This window comes from Dama dama, chromosome 13 (assembly GCF_033118175.1).
Source record: "Dama dama isolate Ldn47 chromosome 13, ASM3311817v1, whole genome shotgun sequence".
Lineage (NCBI taxonomy): Eukaryota > Metazoa > Chordata > Mammalia > Artiodactyla > Cervidae > Dama > Dama dama.
The window spans coordinates 55,642,060-55,662,493 of NC_083693.1; the positions used below are offsets into that span (position 1 = coordinate 55,642,060).

The 20,434-nt window shown below is 40.4% G+C and overlaps 1 protein-coding gene across 1 annotated transcript in view; it reads left to right on the forward strand.

Annotated features, from left to right (window-relative positions):
• The first annotated feature begins 688 nt into the window (after window positions 1-688).
• Window positions 689-20,434, forward strand: part of TTC6 (tetratricopeptide repeat domain 6) — a 186,000-nt gene continuing 166,254 nt past the window's right edge. Inside the window, 1 exon segment of the mRNA XM_061159674.1 lies at window positions 689-1,633. Within this exon segment, the coding sequence (XP_061015657.1) occupies window positions 689-1,633 (945 nt within the window).

A 20,434-nucleotide genomic window follows, 5' to 3' on the forward strand; every position in this document is an offset into this window, starting at 1 on the left:
CTTCAGCATCAGTCCTTCCAGTGAACACCCAGGACTGATCTCCTCTAGGATGGACTGGTTGGATCTCCTTGCAGTCCAAGGGACTCTCAAGAGTCTTCTCCAACACCACAGTTCAAAAGCATCAATTCTTCGGCACTCAGCTTTCTTCACAGTCCAGCTCTCACATCCATACATGACCACTGGAAAAAACCATCGCCTTGACTAGACGGACCTTTGTTGGCAAAATAATGTCTCTGCTTTCTAATATGCTGTCTAGGTTGGACATAACTTTCCTCCCAAGGAGTAAGCGTCTTTTAGTTTCATGGCTGCAATCATCATCTGCAGTGATTTTGGAGCCCTCCAAAAATAAAGTCTGACACTGTTTCCACTGTTTCCCCATCTATTTCCCATGAAGTGATGGGACCAGATGCCATGATCTTAGTTTTCTGAATGTTAAGCTTTAAGCCAACTTTTTCACTCTCCTCTTTCACTTTCATCCAGTAGTTGGATTTAAAATGATATAAAGTGATATAAATGAATGCTGCCCACTGGTGCCTCAGTTAAGCACAGTGAGCGTTCTACCCTGAGAAGCTTTCTTGAGCTGGAATTTTATTTATAAATAGAAGTTTTCATGTATGTGTGTATGTATATATATGTATATATATATAAATATAAATTTATTGTTATTTCACAGGACAAATCAGTCAAGATGTCCACGATTTCAAAGCACTTTGGACTGAAATACAAAGAAGAATCGTACATCTTTAAAGAGCTGGAGAAGGTTCGCAAGGAGACCAAAAAGGAATTTCTCCGAATCAAGGAGAAGTTGGCCGCCAAGCCAGCTGTGGGTGAAGTCCCAGTCTTTGGCCTCCGGGTCCCCAACCCGGCCCGGCATGGGGCGAAGGGGAGCACTTCCCGCGTCGGATCCCAAAAACCATCAGGCTCCCCTCGGGTTAAAGGTCGTGCGCCCCCAACTGCGACCCTCCCGCAGCCGGCGCCCCAAGGCGCCCCCCGGCCCCCAGGCCGGAGGGAGGTGGTCGCTCCCGGGAAGGGCCGGCCCTTCCGCCCCCAGGACTTCTACTTGCGGAGCTCCGCGTTCCTCCGGCACCGGCCCCAGAAGCCGCCCGTCATCGCGCCCAGGGCCGGCACGTCCAGACCCGTGGTCCTGATGCCGCCGCGCGTGCCCACGGGGAAGGCCCGGGCGCACCGGGGCTCCAGGAGCCCCCCGCCGGCGGACTCCAAGCCCGTGCTCGATCCGGCCCGGGGGCGCGTGCCGAGCCTGGAGCCGGCTCAGCTCGCCGAGGTCGGCCAGGCCAGAGAGAGGCTGCCCGACTCCCTTTTCAGCGACGAGGGAGACGCGGAGGCGGCCGGCCGGCGGAGGAGGGTGAGGATTAACGCCCGCTTCCTGCCCGAGGACTCGGACGGCGAGTCGCGGGAAGCCCCCGGGTCCGCTTCCAAAACCGACCGCGAGAGCATCCCGCCGAGCGACTCCCGGGAGGCCGCCCCGCAGGCCCCGCAGCCAGTGCGTGTGATCCCCAAGTCCATCGAGGAGATCATCGCCTCGCTGCAGTCCGAGGCCCAGCTGGCCTCCGACCAGACCATCAAAGAGCTCATCCAGAGCGTCCTTGGACAGAACTACAACATTAAAATGGAAGTAGGTGATCCAGAACGGGGGTCATATTTCTTCTGGATAAATTTCATTTCAGGATTCAGACATAAAATCGTGCATATCGTGTGTTCTAAGCTAGACAAGCTCGAAAAGCTAGACAAAGCGCTAGGCTGTTAATCAGGGTCTTTGAATTTTCCATCGAGGGAGTATATCCTTTTAAAAAAGTGAAACTAATGGAGAGGATATTTCAAAAACTAGTCCAAAGAACATTAGTTCTTTGACCCGAGTAATACATCACTGGTAACCTTTCCTTTCAAAGTCTTTGTGATTATTTAGTATTGATTTGATTGATGTTTTATATGAAAGACTCAGTCTTTGGTACAGTTTATTAACAGTGAATCTGTACCTTAAGAAGATCAATATATTACTAATAAGTTGTATTTATAAGTGTTTTGGTCCATTTTCAGTGAAAATCATTCTCTTAAAATATGTTTAAAAAATTTACTTTCTAGGTCTTCTCAGTTATATGGACTATAAGTGATTATTGGTCCCAAGGATAAGCCCATCAGGTGGATACCCATAAGAGCCCTGTTTTATATAAGAGGCTTCCTAGCTTTAGTGAGTTTAAAAGGATTGCCTCCCAGTTCAGCAGCTAAGGCGGAACAGAGCTGGGTGTCCACCCCAGCCAGTCATGCCCCAGAGAAGAGACTGGAATCATGCCAGGACCCCCTCTTTGTTGACTGTGATGTGTCCCCAGCAGGGAGCAAATTTAGATAGGGTCCTAGTTTGTTATACAGTCTTAGTTCTAGAGAAGGACATTCAAAGTAGAAATAATAATAGGGAAGTCTGAGTCCCATACACAGAGAGAGGGAAAGAGGGAAGGAGAAAAGGAAAGAAGTTTCTTTTTTTTTGAGAATGGTAATGAGAATGACACTTAGGAGGGAAGAAGATTCTATTACTCTTCTTGGCTGCAGCGCCAAACCTCTTGTTAGTACACAGAATACGGCTGCCACGTTATGTCTTTAAAATAGTTTCAGCCCAGAATATACTCTTGGCTGTGATTTAAGGAATGTGATTCTAAAGCCCATTAGGGAAACAAAAACGTGTAAGGACAAGAGTCCCCTGTGTCGTCTTTGACCTAATGTTTGTAGGCAGAGTGGGACAAATGTTTTCAGTTAAGATCCACACCTCGCTACGGTTACTGAACAAGACCAGCCTGACTGTTCAGGCCGTTTCAAAATGAGTACTTCTGGTTTTCTGTGGATCTAACAGAAATGGATCTAACAGAAAAAGGAATCAGGGATACACACATTGGAGAGCTCAAACAGAGAGAACAAAGGCCTTATTGCCCACCCCTGTGAGAAGGAACTCTGTAACATGGTCAAGGCGTGTGACATGAAGAGGGGTCTATACTGGAAGCCGGCTCAGAGGTCCTATACAGTTGGGGAAAGTTACACTTGAGCAAGGGCCCACAAAGAAAATGCATTTTGAAGGGTTCAAATATAATAGAATATAAGAAGGGAGAGTATCAATGATGAATCAGCCCTGGGACAGTGAATTCTGTTCTTTCTGGTATTCCATTTCTCTTGTGTATCCTTTTCTGGTGCTTCAGTTATCAGAATTGGCTTATGTAGGAGAGTGGTTTGGAGGATGAGGGTCAGAAGCCAGCGTCACTAGCTAGCCTCACATTGTAAGACTTTGTTGTTCAGTCACTAAGTCATGTCTGACTCTTTGTGACCCCATGGATTGCAGCACTCCAGGCTTCCCTGTCTTCACCATCACCTAGAGCTTGCTCAAACTCATACCCATTAATTTGGTGATGCCATCCAATCATCTAATTCTCTGTGCCCCCTTCTCCTCCTGCTCTCATTCTTTCCCACCATCAGGGTCTTTTCCAATGAGTTGGCTCTTCGCATCAGGTGGCCAAAGTACTGGAGGTTCAGGTTCAGCATCAGTCCTCCCAATGAATATTCAGAGTTGATTTCCTTTAGGATTGACTGGTTTGATCTCTTTGCAGTTCAAGGGACTTTCAAGACTTGGCCAGTTTCAAATGCCCTAGTCCCATCCCTGCCTTCCATTGTATTGATTTTTTGTATAGCTATGTTCTTGCTTTTGCCTCTGTGCCCCATCTCCCCTTCCCCCCAACAATTCCAGAAGATGGAGCTTTGCATTATTTTGGTCTCAAAAGTTTTATTAGAGTGAGAAGAGAACAGTGGGGTATTTGTTGAAATGGATGTGACTGGGTAGGTGAGGGATAGCAATGAAAATGCAAGTAAAAGTGGTGTCTAAATTATGATTCTAAAAATCCTTAAGATTATAATAAGGCCACTTGTTTTAAATGTTTGGAGTTTATATAAACAATATTCTGTCCATAGTAAGCAAGGGATATGGTTCTTCACTTTAGACAATTTGAAGCCAATCCCTTGAGGGGATGTCAAAGGATAAGACAGTCTTGGCAAGGTGTTCTGTCTCTGTTTAGAGCTCGGGCAGGGCCCTTCCAGACCTCGCATTCAGAGTTCCACAAACAATTACATAGGCCAGAAGGTGCTCAGAATACCTGAAGATTAAACTCAGCTGTCAAATGTAGGTCAAACATCTAAATCAAGGTTTCTTAACCTTGGCACTTAACTTTTTGGTTTGAATAATTCTTCACTGTGGGTGGCTGTCCTATAATTGTAGGATGTTTAGAATTATCCTTGGCCTCTACCCAGTAGATGCCAGTAGTATGATTCTCTCATCCTCCTCCCTACCACCAAGTCATAACAATTGAAATATCTCTGCTGCTGCTAAGTCACTTCAGTCGTGTCCGACTCTGTGCAACCCCATAGACGTCAGCCCACCAGGCTCTCTGGTCCCTGGGATTCTCCAGGCAAGAACACTGGAGTGGGTTGCCATTTCCTTTTCCAATGCGCCAAAGTGAAAAATGAAAGTGAAGTCGCTCAGTCGCGTCCGACTCTTAGCGACCCCATGGACTGCAGCCTACCAAGCTCCTCCATCCATGGGATTTTCCAGGCAGGAGTACTGGAGTGGGGTGCCATTGCCTTCTCCTTGAAATATCTCTAGATGTTGCCAAATGAGACCAGGGGAGAAGGGCATAACCACCCCTCCTGCCCCCCTCATCCTCCCAACCAGCTGAGAACTGCCGGCTTAAACGGTAAGCGTATACCATGGCAGGAGGGATAGAAATGTTATAAGGTCCTTTGTTTGTTTTACTGAGGAATTCAATATTATCACTCACAAAATACATTCTAATTATATGGGACTGAATAAAGTTTAGAGACTTCCTTCCAGATGTTAATTGAGGATGAAGGAATCAACCCATCCTTGCTTCTGTCATGTGAGGTTTTTTTTTTGGCCATATAACTCAAAAGAAGAAATGACTTAAAATGACCCAGGTAAGAGGGAATTCATGTCCCCAGGTCTTTATAAACAAATAACTCATTCACAAGCAAATGTTTTATCATAAAACTTATGCCTGCTGTTAACTTTAGGGAAGATGAAATAGACATACTTCTCCCTTTTCTTCCTGCTAAGTAAACCTACGTACAAACCCAAGATGTTATTTATAAATCAAACAGGGGAAGACTCCAAAAGGTAGAAAGAAGCAGGCTGGCTGGGGACTTTGGGATCCAAGGGATCACACAGTGATAAGTTCTTAGGTTTTCTTTTTGTCTCAGTTCTACTGCACCAGAGCTGAAGAGACTGGCAACCTAAGAATGTGTCAATGGGTACAGACAGAAAAAGCCCCAGCAAAAGCCTGCTCTCTTTAGCTAAGGATCAAGAAAGGGGCAGCCTAGCAAGACAAAATCTTTAGACAATAACTGTGCTACTCTAGTCAAGCGCCACAGAAAAACCTATAACCCTGTCCTCTCCTCTGCCAGCCAGCACTGAGGAGGGAGCTAAACTTCCACTCTTGAATGACTGTAACAGGTTACTCCAATGTCTTCCCTAATGACATAGAGTCAGTGGAGAGCCAAGACTTTCAACACTACCTAACAGTAAAGAGGCTACCCTACCTTCCTCCCTGCTGTATCACTGGACACCACCCGGGCTTTTCCCAGCTTCCAGGACTTTGATGACAGGAAGCTTAGATCTTCTGTTGTAGTCCCACAAGTGTCCGAGGCTCTATTATTCCCCCAGTTTACTGTCTCTGTTACTCAGATTGATAAAATCATATTGTTTCATCTTCATGATCACTGATTCTTTCCACTGTCTCCCATACATTCAGTATTTGAGGCATTTGTACAGTTTTATTTCAATTACTATAATTTTCAGTTCTAACATTTTTCTTTGGCTCCTCTTTGTATGTTCTGTTTCTTTACTAAGACTCTATTTCTCTGCTAAGACTCTTTTTTCTCATTGTTCCAAGTATGCTCATTATTATTTCTCATTGGAGTTTTATTTTTAGACTTGAAAGAAAAAAAAGACGCTACCAACATTGAGATGACCGAGATGTTAGAATTCTCTGATAAAGATTTTAAAGTGGTCCTATACATCACTCTAATTGGAAAACAACAATACCAATAGATGGAAATAAGTTATGATATATAATGTAATATCTGGAGCAATGACCAAAAAAGCTATACAAAGAGATTAACTCAAAAACCACTATATATAAATCAACATAGAATTAAGATATTTTAAGTAACCCATAGGAAGGCAGGTAAAAAGTAAACAGGAGCAAAAAACAGAGAACGAAAAGAAAAGATAAAGTAACAACTTCAAACTCAAATGTATCAATAAGTACACTAAATGTAAGTGGTCTAAATGTAGTGATTAAAAGGAGAGATTGGCAAGTGGATTCTGTATAAAACCCACTATTTTTTTTTTTCTGTTATGATGATATAGGCAGGTTTAAAGTAAAGCATGAAAAAATTATCAGGCACAAATTATTCAAAAGAAAGAAGAGTGGCTATATTAATTTCAGATAAAGTAGACTTCAGTACAAAGAAAATTATGAGAGTCACAGTTGGCATTTTAACATGATAAAAGGGTTAATCCATCAAGTCAAAGGAATCCTAAATGTGTGTTAAACAAACTACAGAGCTGAAAAAATATGTGAAGTAAAAACCAAAAGGAGAAACTGATGAATCTACAATCATAGTTGAAGATGTCAGCTCCTTTCTTTCAACAATTGATAGAAAACCCTAGACAGAAATTCCCCAAGAATATAGATGAACTCAACACGACCATCAAACATTAGAAACTAATCTACATTTATAAAACACTGCACTCAGTGGTAGCAGAATACACGTTCTTGTCACTGCCCTTGGGACATATACTAAGACCATCTCTGGTCCATAAAAGTGACCTTTAATGAACTTAAAAGAATTGACATCATATGGAGTGTGTTCTCTGATTATAGTGGAATCAAACTAGAAATTAATAACAGATTGATAATAAAATCTCCAAACACTTGGAAACTTAAACAATGTCTGAGTAATCCATGGATCAGTGGGGAAATCTCAGAGAAATTTTAAAAACTGAACTGAATTAAAAGTACAAAATTTAGGGGACATAGGTAAAGCAGTAGTGCCTTTATCCTAGAGAATGAAAACTTACATTCAAATAGGAAACTGAGATGAATGTTCTTAGAAGCTTTTATTACTTAATAACCCCAAACTAGAAATAACTCAGATGTCTAAGGGCATATTATTCAGCAATAAAAAGAAATAAAGTACTGGTATGTACAACAACTTGGATGAATCTCCAGAAAATTATGCCAAGGCAAATCCAGTCTCTAAATGTCACATACTGTATAATTACATTTTATACAACATTCTTAAAATGACTAAATTATAGGAATGGAGAAGAGATTTGTGGCTGTCAGGGGTTGAGGACAGGCTTGAAGTAGGGGAGGGTGAGAGGGAAGTATGTGTAGCTTTAGAAAGGCAGCTTCAGAAATCTTTCTGGTGATGGGGATGTTTTGTACCTTGACTATATCAGTGTCAGTATCCTGCCTGTGATTTTGTAATAGTTTTTCATGATATTCTCATTGGGAAAACCTAATAAAGGGTACAGGGGATAGCTCTGTATTATTTATTATAAGTGAATATGTGTGTGTATGGTGTGTGTGTGTGTTAATTGCTCAGTCATGTCTGACTCTGCGACTCCATACGCTGTAGCCTGCCAGGCTCCTCTGTCCTTGAAATTCTCTAGGCAAGAACACTGGAGCAGGTTGCCATTTCCTTTTCCAGGGGGAATCTTCCTGACCCAGGGATCGAACCCAGGTCTCCTGCATTGTAGGCAGATTCTCTACCATCTGAGCCACCAGCGAAGCCCCAAAAGTGAATATGAATCTATAATTATTTCGAAACAGAAACTTTAATGAAAATTTTATCTGATTGTTTATAAAAGTGTATGCTGCTTTTCACAAGTTGTAAGGAGGAATATAAGGAAACGATAATTTCTCTTTTAAGCCTTCCTTAACCCACCAACAGTAACCAATATTTGTTTATCCTTCTGTTGTTGTTCAGTCCCTCAGTTGTGTTTGACTCTTTGTGACCCCACAGACTGCAGCACACCAGGCTTCCCTGTCCTTCACCATCTTTAGGAGCTTGCTCAAACTCATGTCCATTGAGTCAGTGATGCCAGCCAATCATCTCATCCTCTGTCATCCCCTTCTCCTTCTGCCTTCAATCTTTCCCAGCATCAGGGTCTTTTCTAATGAGTTGGCTCTTCGAATCAGGTGGCCGAAGTGTTGGAGCTTCAGTTTCAGCCTCAGTCCTTCTAATGAATATTCAGGGTTGATTTCCTTTAGGATGGACTGGTTGGATCTCCTTGCAGTCCAGGGGTCTCTCAAAAGTCTTCAATACCACAGTTCAAAAACATCAATTCTTTGGCTCTCAGCCTTATTTATGGTCTCACATCCATACATGACAACTGGAAAAACCATAGCTTTGACTAGACGGACCTTTGTTGGCAAAGTCATGTCTCTGTTTTTTGATATGCTGTTTAGGTTTGTCATAGCTTTTCTTCCAAGGAGCGAGTGTTTTTTAATTTCATGGCTACAGCCATCTGCAGTGATTTTGGAGCCCAAGAAAATAAAGTCTGTCATTTTTTCCATTGTTTCCCCATCTTTTTGCCATGAAGTGATGGGACCAGATGCCATTATCTTCGTTTTTTGAATGTTGAGTTTTAGGTCAGCTTTTTCACTCTCCTCTTTCACCTTCATCAAAAGGCTCTTAATTCTTCTTCGCTTTCTGCTGTAAGGGTGGTGGTGTCTGCATATCTGAGGTTATTGATATTTCTCTTGCCAATCTTGATTCCAGCTTGTGCTTCATCCAGCCCAGCATTCCACATGATGTACTCTGCATAAAAATTGAATAAGCAGGGTAACAATATACAGCCTTAGCGTACTCCTTTCCCAACTTTTAATCAGTCCATTGTTCCATGTCCAGTTCTGACTGTTGCTTCTTGACCTGCATACAGATTTCACAGGAGGCAGGTATGGTGGTCTGATATTCTCATCTCTTTATGAATTTTCCACAGTGTGTTGTGATCCACACAGTTAAAGGCTTTAGCGTTGTCAATGAAGCAGAAGTAGGTTTATCCTTCTACATTTATCTTAATTCTTTAGTATAAATATTTATACTAAATAAATTATACTAAATAAATGTGTGCACATACATACATATGTAGGTTTTTTTTTAAGTAAAAATAAAAACCTGTGGTACACATTATTCTGCAGCTTACTTTTTGACACATATCAATGGACATGTATACTTTTTAGGTTATTTTTTTTTTTAATCGCTGCATATTATTCCATAGTATTTAAATATTTCTTGGCTCTTTGCTCTTCAGATTTTATCTTTCCCTATCCTAGGAACGAAGTTTTGGTCACTGGAGTTATAAATCAAAGAACCTACCAGGATCTGGGCAAAGAAAAGCCATCTACTGTTTGACTGTCACCGGTATAATTGGGAGGGACTAGTTTGGGCAAATCTTTTCTCTTCAGAGTGACAGACGCGTTTATTATACTTTTCTCTTTATATTCTCTTTGTGCATTACTTTATTGTTCTCACAGGCGTAACAGCTTAAACTAGTACAAATGATGTAATGATTAAGAAGTTTCTTGATTTACAGTTTTTTTTTTTCCTGTGAAGTTTTAAAATCTCTCAGATATCATTTTGGATGCCTTCAATAAATGCAAAATGTTCATGTGTTTAATTTCATTTCATTTTAAAAGATGGAAAAGAATATTTTTATTTGTTCCTGAGAAAAAATTCTTATTCCTTTAGTTGGTTTGGTTGTAATAATGATTTTGAACCAAGCTAGAAGCTGTTCCTTTAAAATAAACTTCTTCTTTGTTGGATACAAATGTGTTTTATTTTCCATGAGCATTTTTTTTTAAGACTAAAATACAGCGTTACTTGGAAAATGAAATGTTAATTTATTGTAGAATTCAGATGTACTTTTCTTCTGATTCTTAGTACAGATACTGCCCAGCAGTGATTTTTTTTCTTTTGCCTGTTTGTGTAATAGTCTCATAATTTAGACTGTAAAGGACAAATACATTTGAATATATTGAGAGTAATTCATTTTCACATATGCCACAGTTTTGAGTACATGTGAGATTAAGTGAAGAATTTTTAAATATTGGTGAAATAATTGCTTTTTTCCTGGCTACTTCAGGTACAATTATTTGGATATTTAGGACAAAGACTTTCCCCCTCTATGGATTGTTATTTCAATACATAACTCAGTTTTAACTTTGATTTCTTAAAATAGACCTTTTTAATGCTTTTACATTTTAAGGACTAGTCTAAGCCCTAGAATCTGTTTAAGTGGGTGGTGAGGTGGGCGCAGCTGATAAATAGCATATTTAAAATCCAACACTAATCACTACCTTAACATTGTGAAGTTCAAATACATTTTAAGGGTAATTTTTGTGATATCTTCAAGTCATGATTTTTATGGTCTGTATAGAATGAGAGGAAAGAGTTCATGCAGTTTAAAGAAGCTTAAAAAAACTAAAGTTGCTATCAAGGCTTAAAATAATATGGCTACCTTGAGAGCAACTGAACCAACTGAATGTCCCAGCTAGGTTACATATTGACTTATTGTACACAGTAAGTGGTTTATTTTTTATTACTGAAAACTACAGTTTTGGATTGTGAGTTAAGTCAGTCATTCTGTAGCTATAAACAGCTTGAAGGTAGGCAGTTGTGTTATTTAGAGTGCCTGTTTTAACACATAATAGGTAAACATATGGCTTTTAAGGATGGGTAGATAACCAGTTTTGATAGCAAAAATCAAAATCTTGAGAACCACAAGCATGCATCTTTCATCCCAGATGGAAGTAATTTAGCAGACGAGGCAGCACACTATCCAGTTGTGCTGACTATGTATGTCATTCTGGGGAGAATATTATTTTACAAGACCTGGTTTCTTTAGTCCACTGTAAAGTACACGGCATTTTTAGTCTTACTGTAATAGAGAAGGATGGCTTGACAGAATCATATTTATTATCTTTAAGAGTTTTTATGAGCACAGTAAGAATAAAGGTTAAAATCTGTTGCATTGAAACAAAAAATAGTCTGTTGCATTGAAACTAAAAGTAACACATTCTCATTTAATAAATTTTATATATTTGTCTTAACATTTTTTTTAAAATATTTATTTATTTGGCTATGCTGGGTCTTAGTTGTGGCATGTGGGATTCTTAGTTGTGGAATTCAGTCTCTTTAGTTGTGGCATGTGGGATCTAGTTCCCTAACTAGGCATCGAACCTGGGTCCCCTGCATTGGGAACACAGAGTCAGTCACTGGACCACCAGATAAGTCCCTGTTTTCCTGTATGGAAAAGAACTCTCAGAGTTCTATGATAAATTTTTTCATAATGTTTCCTTGCGCTCATTTTTCATTACGATAGTGTCTGAAGCTGAAAGGTAACCTAATTAACTTTGTATTATAGATAACAAAACTGAGACCCAGTGAGAGATAGTGACTTTTATAAGGCCATACAGTCAATTAGCATTGTTGGGATCAGAACCAATTTAGGTCTTTTGACAGCTGAACCAGAATAAAACTATTCTTATTACATGATGTTGATGGCACTTCCTTTTCCTCTTTTGCCCCATCTTCTCCCCACCCCCACCAACTGTCTTGAGACCTAGACCCCAAGACAAGTGTCCAAAATTACTTCTCAACTCAATTTTTCCCCTCTCAGATCTCTACATTAGTGAGAGGCCCATCACACTCTCCTGTGCTGGGATGGCCACCTGTAGCCTCTTGCTGGTGACTTCTAAGCCCAGGACACTTAGACCTGGGAAGGTCAGCAAGAAGCAAGGATTGGCTGCTCATAGAGTGGTGTAGATGGTGTGTGTGGGCTGGGACTTGGGCTAAGATTGTGTCATAAAGTGAAAGAATACAAGTGGGATGAATTACAAGTAGTGATGACATTAGCAGTGGGTTATATGATCACAAACCGGTTACATGCAATCAAGGAACACTGATCCCGCCAACTTAGGTTGCTGTTCATATGAATAAAAGATGAAATCACCATTATCTGCCGTCTCTCATGGCAGAATACAGTCTGACCCACTTCTACTTCATCTTCTTAGCTTTATTTTATATAAAAATCTTTTAGCTATTCTCAAAGTGAGGAAATGCCTGAACGTATTTTTTTCCTCCTAGCCTAGTGGTATAGGTTATGGGTCCCCATCCTTTTGGGGAAGAAGAGCTACTTAAAAAGCAGTTAATTAATTTATGTTTGTCTGCACTTGGGTCTTTGTTGCTGTGCACAGGCTTTTTCTAGTTGTGGAGAGCAGGGGCTACTCTTCATTGTGGGACTTGGGCTTCTCACTGCAGTGACTTCCCTTGTTGTGGAGCGTGGGCTCTAGAGCTCGGGCTTCAGCAGTGGTGGCACAGGGGCTGGGCGTAGTTGCGTCGGAGCATGTGGGATCTTCCTGGACCCGGGACCCAACCCATGTCCCTTGCATTGGCAGGCAGACTCTCAACCATTGGACCACCAGGGAAGCCCAAGGAGAGCAACATTTGACATATTTGAAATCTTACTATCTGTGATGGACTTGTTGAGACTCCTCGACTTGAGAGAATGGAGGGTGTCAGTGGCCAAGAATTCCCAAAAGCCAGGAGGGAGAGTCAGCACTTTGGATGTTATCTAAATGAGACTGCAGGATTGCCATGATTGCATGGTTCACTGTTAATTAGCATTCTGTTCATCAGATTGGGCCAGTCTTGATAATGAATAAAATCCCCGCTGCCCTCTACCCTTTCCTACCTTTTAAATTGGTAGTCTATCTTCTTTTTAGATTTCACAGATAATACAGTAAATAAAATTCCTGTCCTTTGCATGACTTACTACAAATTTATTAGGCACACAGGAGAAGATTATGATAAAGCCAGACCTCATCATTTCAGCCAGATTTCCCCTCAAGAACATCTCTAATATCAAGCTCTTCATCTCTTAATCATTGGAAATAGGTTTTTGAAGAAATGAAAGACTGAGACAGCTGAGACACTTTTCATTGTTCTGATTTCATTATGCTGTTGAGGCCTGCCTAGATGTAGTCTTTGACAATCAATTATTACTCTGGAAAGTGATTATTAAACAGTTCACTGAATTATAGCTTTTTATGCATGACTCTGTTCTCTTGCTCTTTAGGGTTAAGTGAAAAAGCTTATTAAATATCCATTTACAATGGAATCTTGGAAAATGCTAAATGGAATGCATAATTCATATAGGTTGTCACTAGTACAATGCCAAATTAGTTTAGCCAGATATCAAGTAACAGGAAATAGGAGTAAGTGGCAGTCCTAATAGAACTAGCTAGGGCAGCTTATGGGTGCAGATAATCAGAAAACCCAAAATAATAGTAACTTAGACGAGATGGAAGTTTATTTTTGTCTTGTAAAAGTCAAATCAAAGCTAATGTTGGACTGATGTGGTGTTTTGCAGAGTCAGGAATCCTGCCATCTTACTGTTTCACTGACTAACCCTCATTGCCACGGTCATCTCAAGGTCAACAGTGGCTGCTGTGACCACCATATCTGTATTCCAGCCAACAGTAAGGCTTTAAGCAAGAAAAACATGCGCCTAAAATTGCCCACCACTTTTACTTATGTTTCACTAGCCAGAACTTAACTCCATGACTACATTTACTTACAAATGACAACGGAAATGAAGTCAATATTCTGAGGAGGCTGTGTGGCAAGGTTCACATTCTGTTACTCAGAAGGAGGATAGAGATGTTGGGTCGGTTTCTGTTATTGTTCCTATGGGTCATGTACTATCTATGGAGACTTTTGTGGCTGAAAGAGTTTTTCCCTCTTCCAGCAAAGGTTTATTGAGTACCTGCAACATTTGGTGGCTCAGTAAGTACAGAATCCATCTGCTGATGCAGGAGATGCAGATTTGATCCCTAGATCGGAAAGATCTGCTAGAGCAGGGAATGACAACCCACTCCAGTATTCTTGCCTGGAGGATCCCATGGACAGAGAGGCGTGCTACAGTCCATGGGGTGGCGAAGAGTCAGACACGACTGAGCGACTTCACTTTCACTTTTCACTTTCATACATTGGAGAAGGAAATGGCAACCCACTCCAGTGTTCTTGCCTGGAGAGTCCCAGGGACGGCGGAGCCTGGTGGGCTGCCGTCTAAGGGGTCGCACAGAGTCGGACACGACTGAAGCGACTTAGCAGCAGCAGCAGCAGACCTAGCACATCAGGCACTAAGCGTTGGAAGATTTTATATGTTTAGCTTTAAGGAATTAGGTAAACTAACAGAAGTAGCAGTCAGTGGAAACCGGTGGAGAAAGGCCCGGAATTTCAGTTTGACGACCTAGATCCTTGACTTGTAATTTATTTGTTACTTAAAATTCTTGGTGCCTCACTTTGCTCATCTGTGCAGTAGAGTTAATAATGCTTAGTTTACAATACTATGAGAGTAAAATGATCTTAAATAAAACAGCACATGTTAAATATACTGCAGTTTTTAAAGGCTTTTAGTATGTATTTCCATATTACCTCCTGGTAAAACTGAACCATCTACATTCCCACAAATAGAGAGTATCAGTCTGTTTCTCTCCATCCTCACTAGCTTTGAATCTTTGCTAATTTGAAAGGTCAGTGGCTTTCCAATACTTCTCAGTTCTGGGAACCTTTCTTCAAATGAAATATTCAATGAATGTTCAGGATCTCAAACATTTAATAGCATGGCAGCTGTGTGTCAGTTGGGAATGAAGGAACGGGAACCTACCTGCACAGGATTCAGGCTCCTACCAGCACATTCTTTGGCCTTTTAGCTATCCACCTCTCCATTCAGTTTTATCGGGTACCTATGATATTATATCAGGCACCACACCAGAGACTGGAAAACAGCAGTGAACAACTGAAGTCCCTGCTTTCGTGGGCCACTCTGTGTTCTAGAGACACGAGACAGAGAGTAAACAAACCAGTAATGTCTCATGGGGCAATAAGTGATGTGAAGAATACTTCAGGATAAGAGAGTGCATGATGGGATGGAGAGATGCTTAAACTGGATGGTCAGAGAAGGACCGTTAGAGAACATGGAATTTGAGCAGAGATCTGAAGGAAATAATGAGCAGGCCATACACTTCATGTGTGGGCAGATCATTCCAGGCAAAGCGAAAAATCATTGTGAACCTCCACGGCGGGAATGTTCCTGTGGCGTTTGAGGACCAAGGTGGGAGGCTTTGAGTGGGGGTATGATAGGAGAATACGATCAGACTTAGCATTCTCCTCTTTTTTGTTCATTTGTTTTTCTTGGCTGTGCCACAGGCATGCGGGGACCTTAGTTCCTGGACCAGGGATCGAACCCCGTGTCTCCTACAGTGAAAGCACAGAGCCTTAACCACTGAACCTTCAGGGAAGCTCTAGCACTCCCTTCTTATTACATGTACTTTGCATGTAATTTACCCCTTTTACTGTCCTGAAATAAAACCAATAGCTAATTATCATCTACCTACCTAAGTGATCTCGAAAATCAATATAATGCCCTATTTGTAATGTAAAGAAAAAATGAGTGATGAATAATTAAGTTATAAATAATGACACTGGAAGACATAATAAAAGTTGTTTGCTGCTTGTATCTACTGATAATGAATGTGCTCTGGGTAGGAATATATGGGCCATAATATATAACGATGACCAGAAAATGAACACAGGTGGCACTGGAATACGTGTTAAATAATAGCAGACTAGAATTATGTGTGTATGATAAGAGAAGATGGGAAGCAACTTTAAGTGAAGTTAGGATGTATGCTGTGACCAATGAAAGACTCTTGAAATGGAGAAAATGAGCTTGGCCTCTTTATAAGTATACTGTCAAAATAAATCTCTCTTGAGATAAAGGACAAAGTGACAGATATCACACTGCCCACCCCCCATATTTCCCAACATGAACGTTTAGCAGATATCAGGACACATTCAGAGTCTGAAACCTAAAAATAACTTGCAATCCAGGTCTTTTGATAAATGATGAGACTACAGGATGAACTGGAAAAAAAAAAAAAGGGTAATACAGGAAGACATGGAGAAATAGACCATTGTGAACTGTTTGACAGTAAAATAAAAACCAAATCAGGCCATTCAAAAAAAAAAAACTTTGACATGTGATTTTTATGACAAATTTATTACCCTTTGCTTAAAGTATTTAAAATTATATAAATTCTTAGTGATACACAGTTAATTCCTTTAGTAAATATTTATTATTCCTGTGTTTTACAAGTCTTTGCTAAATTAATTATGTTTGGTTCTAAGTTTATAAAATGAACTTCATAATCCTCTTGTACATTTTTGTATGCAACTGCTAACAATGCAAAATGAAACAGGTGTGTTGTTCTGTTAACACAAAATAAACTGCCAGCAGAGTTGTCTTTGGTTGACCTGATATTCTGAAGTGGTAAGGAATTCTTGTTGAAGTTACCAGGAAAATAAGGTATAATCTTTCTTTGATTTACAAAATAGTTGCATTCCTCGAAAATATAATGTGGGTTAAATAAGGGGAATATTTTGTATTTTTATATATAAAATGGAGAAACCTTTATGCAGAAACCTGTATGCAGGTCAAGAAGCAACAGTTAGAACCAGACATGGAAAAAAGGACTGGTTCAAAATTGGGAAAGGAGTACATCAAAGTGTATATTGTCATCCTGCTTATTTAAATTCTGTGCAGAGTATATCATGTGAAATGCCACATGGGATGAAGCTCAAGCTAGAATCAAGACTACCAGGAGAAATATCAATGACCTCAGATATGCAGATGATACCACTCTAATGGCAGAAAGTGAAGAGGAACTAAAGAGCCTCTTGATGAATGTGAAAGAGGAGAGTGAAAAATTTGGCTTAAAACTCAACATTCAAAAAACAAAGATCACGGCATCTGGTCCCATCACTTCATGGCAAATAGATGGGGAAACAATGGAAATGGTGAGAGACTTTATTTTCTTGGGTTCCAAAATCACTGCAGATGGTAACTGTAGCCACAAAATTAAAAGATGCTTGCTCCTTGGAAGAAAAACTATGACAAACCTAGATAGCATATTAAAAAGCAGAGATATGACTTTGCTGACAAAGGTCCGTCTAGTCAAAGCTATGGTTTTTCCAGTAGTCATGTATGGATGTAAGAGTTGGACCATAAATAAGGCTAAGTGCTGAAGATTTAATGCTTTCAAACTCTGGTGTTGGAGAATACTCTTGAGAGTTCCTTGAGAGGACAGCAAGGTGATCAAATAATCAAACCAGTTGTTCATGAAGGAAATCAACCCTGAATATTCATTGGAAGGACTGAAGCTGAAGCTCCAATGCTTTGGCCACCTGATGTGAAGAGCCGACTCATTGGAGAAGACCCTGATGCTGGGAAAGATTGAGGGCAGGAGGAAAGGGGAGACGACAGAGGATGAGATGGTTGAATGGCATCACCGACTCTATGGACATGACTTTGAGTAAACTCTGGGAGATAGTGAAGGACAAGGAATCCTGGCATGCTACAGTTCCTGGGCTTGCAAAGAATCGGACATAACAGAGCTACTGAGCAACAATACGGAATGCGAGACATTTTTGTTTTGTAGGACTGTCTTATGAACTGTAGGCTGTCTGGTCCATCCCCTAGTCCGTCCTTGCCCAGTAAATGCCAGTAACTGTTTCCCATTGTAAAAACCAAAGGTGCTGCCCCCACCCTCAGGCAGTTTGTAAATGTCCCCTAGGGAGCAGTATCATCCCTAAGGAGAATCACTGATGTGCAGATAACTGTAGGCTTTTAAGAACTTTGAATTTCACTTAGCGTGACATAGGAAGATGTTGGGGGGTTTTGAGCAGAGGCATAGGGTAGCAAAGAGTTGGACACAACTGAAGCGACTTAGCACGTCAAGTCATGGCATGACATGATCTGACCTTATTCTAAAATGACCAACTGACTACTGTGTGGACAGTAGTTTACAGGGGAAGCAGTGGTGGAGAAAAGATGACCAGTTAGGTGCCTCTTGCAGTAATCCACGTGAGAGATGATGGTGACTTCTTCCAACTGTGATGGTAGTGGTGGGAAGGAGGTGAGAAGTGGTCTGACTTAGCATGAATTCTGAAGGTCCCTTATGGGTTGAAAGCGTGGAGAGAGAAGAGTAGAAGATGACTCGTGATCTTTTGATGGGTGAAGTTAACTGGAAAAATAAAGTTTTCATTTTCTGAGATGGTGAAGACCAAAGGTGAGTTAGCTTGTGGGGTTGATATAAGTTAGAGGCGCCTAATATTAATTCCAAGTGGAGATGTTGAGTAGGCAATTACTTAACAGTTTTAGAGGTCAGGAGGCAGGTTAAGGCTAGAAAGATTGGGACTCATCAGGGTCCAAATTCAAAAATTTTAGTTTATTAAACTGGAAGAGATGACGAAAGGGAAGAGTGTAGTTGGAAAGGAGAAGAAATCTAAGGACTAAGAGCCTCGGGGCCACCATTGTGTACAGGCTGACAGAAGAGGTAGAATGAAAGAAAGAGAAGAGCCAGGTGTGGGAGAAAGAACGGAGAGGACGTGTATGGCATCGGGCCTCTACCTTTTCAGCACCAGAAACCTGTTTTGTGGAAGACAGTTTTTCCATAGACTGAGGGGCTGGAAGATGGTTTGGGGATGATTCAAGCACATTATATTTATTGTGTACTTTATTTCTATTTTGTGGCAATATGAAGATATTCTGCCTTGACTTCAGGGTCAGGGTTCATGCTTCTGTGAGAATCTAAGGCACTGCTGATCTGCCGGGGGGCGGAGCTCAGGTGGGGATTCGAGCAATGGGGAGTGGCTGCAAGGCTCTGCTCCATCCCCCTTGCTCACCTCCTGCTGTGTGGTCCGCTTCCTATCAGGGACCCCTGGTATATGGGGTCTTGGAAGCCAAGTGAAGGAAATACTTCCAGAAGGATGTGATAACTGTGTTAAATCCTATTGAGTTGAATTAGATGTGCACTGTAAGGATTAATAATAGCATTTTATCTATATCATAGAGCTATACACAGACAAATAACTATACCTACCTTATAGATCTTACTGTTCTTGTGAATGAGATTTTTTCCATTCACATTTTTGAATTGTTTATTATCATGTTGGTTTAACATGTTGATCATATATCCCAAATATCTCTGAGCTCTCTTATTTGTTCCAACAGTTTGCTTATTTATTCTTGTTGAATAAAATTTGTGTTGAATAAAAGTGGTGATAATGAGCATCCCTATTTTATTTCTGACTTTAAAACAAAGACTTGGTTCTTAGTTTCACCACTAACTATAATGTTTACCATAGCTTTTTGGTAGGTACTGTTTATGTTCTCTTATCAGCTTGTCAAAACTTTTTGTCATTAATGAGTGCTGAGTTTTGTTGAGTTCTTTTTTTGCTTCTTGAATGTTGTGATATGTTGTTCTACCTGAACTATCCTTGCATCCTGGGAAAGAGTCTTGTTTATGTCATAGTATGTTTTTATACAACGAGAATCTCTATGGGGTTTTTGCATTTATAGTTACACCTGAGATTGGTATATACTTTTTTTTTTCTTATACTATCCTTTTCCATTTTTGGTGTTAATGTTGTTCTACATGCATAAGCTGGATGCTTTCTATCTTTTTCTGTTCTATAAAAATATTTTGTATAAGAGGGGTTGTTTGTTCCTTGAAAGTTTGGTAATTTTCACTTGTAATTTTGTGGCTTTTGTCTTCGGTAAACAGATTTTTAAAAAATTATCTCAGTTTCTTTAGTGATTATTAACTTATTCAGACTTTTAATTCCCTCCCTCCCTAGTGGGTCAATTTTGTGACATATATTTCTAGATAATAATTTTTTAAAATCAAGTTTTGCCATATTTATTAGTGTGAAGTTATTTATATATTATTTTTCTTATTCTGTGATTTATAGTCTTTTGATTTTATAGCTATGGAGTCTGTCTCAGCATACAGTGGGTATGAATCTCAGTCTCCAAACATGGATGTGCAAGAAATATGTTTATTTCTTTAGAACTCAATTTAGTCTCTATTTGGGGTTCCCATTCCATCAGGACCACAGAAATTTGGTCTTAGGCAATTTGGGGTTTCCCTATCCCCTTGCCTGGGATGTTTACAGAGTCTCTTAAGATTGCATCCCATTCTTTGCCTGGGACATCTCTCCATCTGGTGGTCCACTTAGGGGTTCACTTAGGTCACATTAGGAAAGAAGGCATGCAGTCTCTTGCCTATTGGAGGGTACTGCAACTCGGCCATGTAGGAATGGGCCTTTGGCTTGGAATACTTCTCTACCAGAGTCCTCATCACTTGTGTTGGACTTGTATCCTTGTATGGGAATATCTTTTCCTGTTTCCTATTCAAAATGTATGTCTTTGTTCTGCCTAAGTGTGTGT